This window comes from Melozone crissalis, unplaced genomic scaffold (assembly GCF_028551555.1).
Source record: "Melozone crissalis strain CALT ecotype California unplaced genomic scaffold, PUWL_Pcris_2 ptg000006l_1, whole genome shotgun sequence".
Lineage (NCBI taxonomy): Eukaryota > Metazoa > Chordata > Aves > Passeriformes > Passerellidae > Melozone > Melozone crissalis.
The window spans coordinates 15,741,197-15,747,467 of NW_026535784.1; the positions used below are offsets into that span (position 1 = coordinate 15,741,197).

At 57.5% G+C, this 6,271-nt stretch overlaps 1 protein-coding gene across 1 annotated transcript; it reads left to right on the forward strand.

Moving 5' to 3' along the window:
- The first annotated feature begins 3,664 nt into the window (after positions 1-3,664).
- HMX1 (H6 family homeobox 1) lies at positions 3,665-6,271 on the forward strand. The gene is made up of 2 exons (XM_054295851.1): positions 3,665-3,991; positions 5,694-6,271. Exons 1-2 carry the CDS (start codon positions 3,730-3,732, stop codon positions 6,269-6,271), a joined length of 840 nt encoding a protein of 279 aa, XP_054151826.1. The 5' UTR covers positions 3,665-3,729.

Consider the following 6,271-nt stretch of genomic DNA (forward strand, 5'->3'; position numbering starts at 1 on the left):
CCTCTGCCCGCAGTGCTGGAGGTCAACAGTGCCCCGCAAAGATCCGGGCTCCAAAAACCGCGGCCCTTGAAAGCAAAGAGGAGCAGAGGTTAGGGGTGCGAGCGATAAAGCCTGCCTTTCATTTCGCTTCTATTTTACGACACATCGAGGCAGCGAAGGGAGAGCGAGGGGAGACATCAAACACGGGCGGGGTAATTGCATTCACATTGCGGATCCGCTCCGCTCCGTGCGGGAGGCGGCCGGGCAGCGGCGGCAGTGGCCGGCCCGCCAGCCCCGTGACTCTCTGGAGGCTCTTGTCACACTCACACGCGCGGTTTCGGCCCCAAATATAGCCAGCCCTCCGTCTGCTGATTCCCCACCGAGCCCGGCCACAAATCCCCACTTCTGTCCGCCTTCTGAGCTCAGGAGCCGTCGGAGATGGTGACGGGAGGACACCCCACGGGCACCCCACGCCATGCGGGCATCCCAGGCCAGTGGTGGGCACGAACCACTGCTGGAAGCCAGGATTGTTCAGCCCAAGAGACCCCACTGGCAGCGGGGTCGGGGCCGCAGCCCGCGGCCGGCCCGCATGGAGCGGAGCTGCGCTGGACCTGGAGTCTCCGGCGCCTCGGAGAAAAACACGTACCTGGGAAAGAGGCAGAGCCAAGGAAGGGGAAAAATAAGAGGCCCCAACACCTCTAGTCTAAATCTGGTCTCAAAGCCAACTCTGCACAAAACACGTGGTTCTTTCTCCCTCCTGACCCACCGGAGGCATCAGGAGCTGCACAGGAAAAGTCCCGCCGTTCTCCCGCCTGCAAAAAAGAAAGATTTACTGTGCCGCAAAGAGATGGCCGAGGAAGAGAAGGCAGTACGGAAGGAGAGGTTTCGCTTCCCCGTGGCCACGCTGAACCCGGGCGGGGACGGCCCGGGAGAGCGGCGCGGCCCCTGCCCGGAGCGGGGACAGCCCGGGGTGGCGGCAAAGCCCTCGGTGCAAGGGGACCCGGCCCGCCCCGCTGCTCCGGGTAGGTGACTCCGACAGCGGCCAAGGGTGCCTTTCTAATGTTAAATTAAGAAAATGCCGTAATTGCGTGCTTTTTCTGCTTCCTAGCCCGATGATGGCTGCAGGAGTCACACGCCCTTTTTAGACTCATAATCATATTAAGCAGTAAGGATAGGGAGCCTAAAATGTTAGTAATGTCACTATAGCAATGCAAAAAGTGTGTAAACATAACGACGAGCTTAAAAAAACCCCCAATAAACACGGACATGCATGCACGAGTGTTGCATTTGCAGGTATAGAATTATACTCATCCTGGTTTTTTTGTTTCAGGGAGACATCTGAGTATACGTGATTTTCACAAGCGCAGTTGGGCATTATTGCACACCAAACAGTTGTTATACAATATACTAGAGAAATATGGAGGGGGGTGGGGAAAGCAAGAGCAAATTTAATCGTGGTGATTTTATTAAACTATTTATAAGTGGACAGCAGAAAATATTACATAAATTGCATGATCACACGGTAGGGACACTTTATAAAATATGGGTATGGGACACAAGCATATCTTTTATAGATATGCAGATTGCATATGTTATGTACAGAAGCAATCACAGGCCATATTTTTCTCTTTATTCCAGAAAGCACACATATATTTTCTGAGTCTGGCAGTCAAATAGAGTTCACGATTTATGAATGCATAGGAACTATCGACAAAACCCGTATTTCCTATGCAGGAACAAGCAAAATGTGCAAAGCATAAAAGTCATAATATTTATTAACGTCACTTCTGTGCAACAAGTGACAAATGCTCTGTCGCCCGGCTTACAATTCACTAGGCTGCCTTCGGTCTCTGCCCAAGTAAGAGAGAATTCTCACTTTTCCAGAGTCTATTTCAGAGCTCGGACTGTTTGCATCTTTCTGTCTTTCTGGAGCCGTTGAAAGGGGAATTATTCCCTTATCTTAATTTTGCGGGGGGTGGGGGGGGGGGGGGGGGGGGTGTTTTGTTTTTTTTAAGCGCTCTTTCAAAAATAGGCCCCAACCTCAAAGGTCCCCAGTGTCCCTCCGGGGAAGGAGCGAGACCGCTCCTGGCGGGGAGGCCGGCTCGGCTCCCGGCTGCGCCCCTGCCCCTCCGGACATTCCTGCTGGGCACCACCGGTGCCCCCGTTCCGCGGCGGGAGGGGGAGGCGGGGCCTGGGCAAGGGGGACTTGTCCAGGAATACCGCAAAGGAGAGCAGGGAGGGATCCTCCGGCAGAGGAGGAGAGGCTCGACCAGCAGATGCGCATCGCAGGGGCATCTCTGTACTCACCCAAACCGCCACGGGTCTCCGACGTGCGCTCTGGACCGAGTTGCCCCTCCACTACTCTGGCTCGCCTGGTCCCAAGGGAAAAGGCAGAAGGCGACCCTTCTGCTCCGGCGCCCCGCAGCCGGGTGCACTTTGGTGGGGTTGCCGGGGTCCATGTCCCAAGGCTGGCTCCAGAGGCTGAGAAAAAGGGGGCAGGGGGAGGAGGACTTTAGAGCTTCCCATGAAATGGTATGACAGTAAGATAATGATAAAAAAGTCGGGCTGAGGAGAGGTAACGCCAGGAACCACGGGCCGGGTCCTGGAGAGGGCAGCGCATCCCCTCTGCCTCCCCGCCAGGGAGTCCCGGTCGGGTCTTCTCCCAAGAGCGGGGCTGGGTGTCTTTCTAAATAAACTACACAGACACCGTACGGACATCCATAAAATATCTCTGTATAGGTAAATACACACATACAAGGTAAGCAAAACGGACCTCGGGAGACCTCTTAGAGGAGAGTCCCCTCCCTACCACGCACGGTCCTCTCCACCGGCAGGACACCCACTGCCTGCTCACGGGAGCAGCCGCCCCTCCGCCGCTCTCCCAAAACCGACTCCAACGCCTCAACCAGGGGGCTCCGGGCTGAGGAGAAGCTCACCGCTCCGCCGACAGCCCGCGGGGCCGGAGCCGGCTCTCCGGGCGGCGGAGGGAGCATCTCCTCCGTGCATCGCCGCCGCCGCCGCCGCCGCGGCATGAAAGCGCTCGGCGGGGGGTGGGCGGGGGGTTATTATTATTAATGATATTAATGATATTAATATAAGCGCGATGTCCGCGGCGCCGATTGGCTGCCGGGGCTGCCCGCTGAGCCCGCTGCAGCCAATGGAAGGCCCGGGATGTGGAGCGGCCAAGCCCCCCCGGCTGCGGCCCGTGCGCCGGGGCCACCGCCCCCCCGCGCCGGGATTTGCTCCCTAATTGACCTAAATAAGGAGCTCGTGAACGGCGGCCCCGGGGCGGGGCGCACTCACGGGGACACACAGACACACACAGACACACACGCACACGCCCGGCAGCGCCCGGCGCCCGCCGCTTTCCCCGGGTAGATCCCATTCGGCGCGGCGCTCCGCCCACCGCAGGATCCCCCGCTCCTGCCCGCCGTTTAACTCGCATGACATTTTTATTTCGTTATTAGCGTTTTCGCGCAGAATCTGGCGCCTCCGATGGGTTGTCGGGCTGCCTTTTTTTTTTTTTCCTTCCCCGTTCCCTTCCCCTCCTCCCCCTCCTCCCTCCCCTCCTAGCTTGCAGGAAATGATGGCAAACCGCGATCTGAAATGATTACTCCGGAAAAAAACGCTTTTATACCAGGAGAGCATCCACGGGGCTAGGCAGAGGCGAGAGGCGGCCGCGGGGCAGCGGGGAGCCGAGCAGCCAGCCGCCGGCGGAGCCGGGACCCCCTCCCTCACTTCTCTCCGACCATGCCGGACGAAGCCACGGAAAACGCCGGCTCCACCTCCGCCCGCGTCTCGTCCTTCTTCATCGAGGACCTGCTGGGCACCGAGGGCACGGCGGGCGGCGGGGCGCGGCGGGCGGCGGCGGCGGGCGGCGGGCGCGGGGGGCCGCGCTGCGGGCCGCCCTCCCCGCTGCGCATCGGCGCCCCGGGCTGCCCTCTCCGCGACGCCGCCGTGGGCTGGTACCGCCGGGCGCACGCCGCCTTCCTGGGCTGCGCCAGCCCCGACAGTAAGTCGCCTTTCCCCACCCTTCACCGCCGGGCCCGGCCGGGGCTGGGGATGGGGATGGGGGGGCTCCTGCTCCCCTCGGGGTGGGGGGTCCGGGTCCCGGAGCAGGCCGGGGGGGGATGCACCGAGTGCCCCCGCAGCCCCCGCCCTGCCTGCCCGTTTTCGGCCGCTCGGGGCAAATCTCCGGAAATGCTCCCTATGTGTCAGGCACCTGGAGCCTCCGCCCCGCCGCCCAAAGTGTAAACAGCGATTCTTGGCTTGCTTGGGGATTTTTTTCCTTTCCCTTTCCCTTTCCCTTTCCCATCCCCCATCTCTCTTTTTCTTTTTTTCTCCTTTTATTTTTTAATTTTTTTTTTAAGAGGCAGATTTGTCTTTTTTTTTTCTTTTTTCTTTTTTTTTTTTTTGACTCCCCATCAAGCCGGAAAGCTGGGAGCACCGTCCCCCAGCAGCGCAGTGGAGACTTTGGGAAGCCGGGGGAGCAGCTGCGCTCGGTCCTGGCCGCCCCTTCCTGCAGAGCCAGCCCCGCTGCCCTCCGCCCGCAGCGCGGCCTCTCGCTGCAGGCATCCCGATGGAGAGGGTGTTGGAGCAGAAGCCGGGGTTCGGGGCAGAAATTAACATATGACAGAGTGAACGGGCTGCCATTAGTGGTTATTTTCTGTCTCCTGATAGAAAAAACATTGCGCCTCGGCGCATCTCTGTGACCTTATACGAGCCTGCAGAAATTTCATGATTGCTCAATCAGGAAAAGAGGAGTGATTTGTAATCCAAATAGTTTCTTTTTTACATTAGTGGACTTATTAATATTTTTAATTTCTCTCAGAAGTACATATAGAGACAGCAAAGTACTCCAGAAACAACTGAGCTTTTTTCCCTTTTTTTTCTTTTTTTCTTTTTCTTCTTTTTTTTTTTTTTTTTTTTTTTAATTCTGATGTTCCTCTATTCTATAAAGAGTAGGAAATATTTTTCCCCTTTAAAACTTCAATTATTTTCCCCTATAATTGAAATGCACAGTGTTGGAGACTCCATGGAGGTATGTCCCGATACTAGAATAGTTGTCCCCATCCATTAGCTTTTTGAAGTCCCGAGTAATGTGAATTATTTCTTTTTTGCCCCTCTCTATATACATACGGACGCACTATTATGCTTACCCCTCTGACACAATATACTTACTCACAAATGTGCTTTTAAGTATGTATACGTGCATGCGTGTGTAAATACAGAGGTGTGTGTATATAAATAAGAGGTCACGCATATTCCTGTGTGTACATACATATATAAAAATTACATACGTACTTCTGTGCATATCCACGTGTATGTTTACACACACAGACGCGTTGTATGATTTGAAAACAGCCCGTGTGCGTGTAATGTGCATACCCAGGAGTGCGTTTATGTGTGTGCACATAAACATACAGAGATCTACGTGCACATAAACGTACGCAGATCTACGAGCATGTCCGTAGATCAGTATATTTATATATATATATACATAAAATACAGGGCTGTGTTTCCATTCAAGCACGCGTGCATGTGTGTGTATACACAGAAATATTTGGGAGTATATGGGAGGAGGCAGAGCAGCGGCAGGAGCCTTTACCCGGGCCCCTCGCTGCCCGGCCTTGCTCTGGTTTCCCGTGCCGGTGAGCGGGGCGGGCGGGCTGTGCGATGGCCCTGCTCCCTCCTCCCTCTGCCTCTCTTTGCAGCCAGCGACCGGGACTCTCCGGAGCTGCCCGACGAGCCTGCGGAGCGGGCGGGCGGCGGCGGGCGGGCGGCCCCGGGCAGAGCCGCGGCGGGCGGGCGGCCGGGCCCGGGCGGCCGCGAGGAGGAGGAGGAGCGCGGCGAGGAGCCGGGAGAGCCGGAGCAGCGCAACGCCGGCCGCAAGAAGAAGACGCGCACGGTGTTCAGCCGCAGCCAGGTGTTCCAGCTGGAGTCCACCTTCGACGTGAAGCGCTACCTGAGCAGCTCCGAGCGGGCCGGGCTGGCCGCCTCGCTGCACCTCACCGAGACGCAGGTGAAGATCTGGTTCCAGAACCGCCGCAACAAGTGGAAGCGGCAGCTGGCCGCAGACCTGGAAGCGGCCAACCTGTCCCACGCCGCCCAAAGGATAGTGCGGGTCCCCATTTTGTACCACGAGAACTCGCCGGCGAGCGCCTTGGGCTTCACCCTGCCGCACATGTCGCCCCCCTTGGTGGGCTTCTCCAGCGGCGTCAGCTACCCCCTGGGCACCTTCCCCGCCGCCTCCCTCCCTTTCCTACGGTCGCAGATGACAGGACTCGTCTGA

Bases quoted from the DNA above. Each gene is read 5' to 3' on its own strand.
- HMX1 (XM_054295851.1), top strand. From the start codon at position 3,730: ATGCCGGACGAAGCCACGGAAAACGCCGGCTCCACCTCCGCCCGCGTC. The intron at 3,992-5,693 runs GTAAGTCGCCTT...CTCTCTTTGCAG, and splicing joins GGGCTGCGCCAGCCCCGACA to CCAGCGACCGGGACTCTCCG.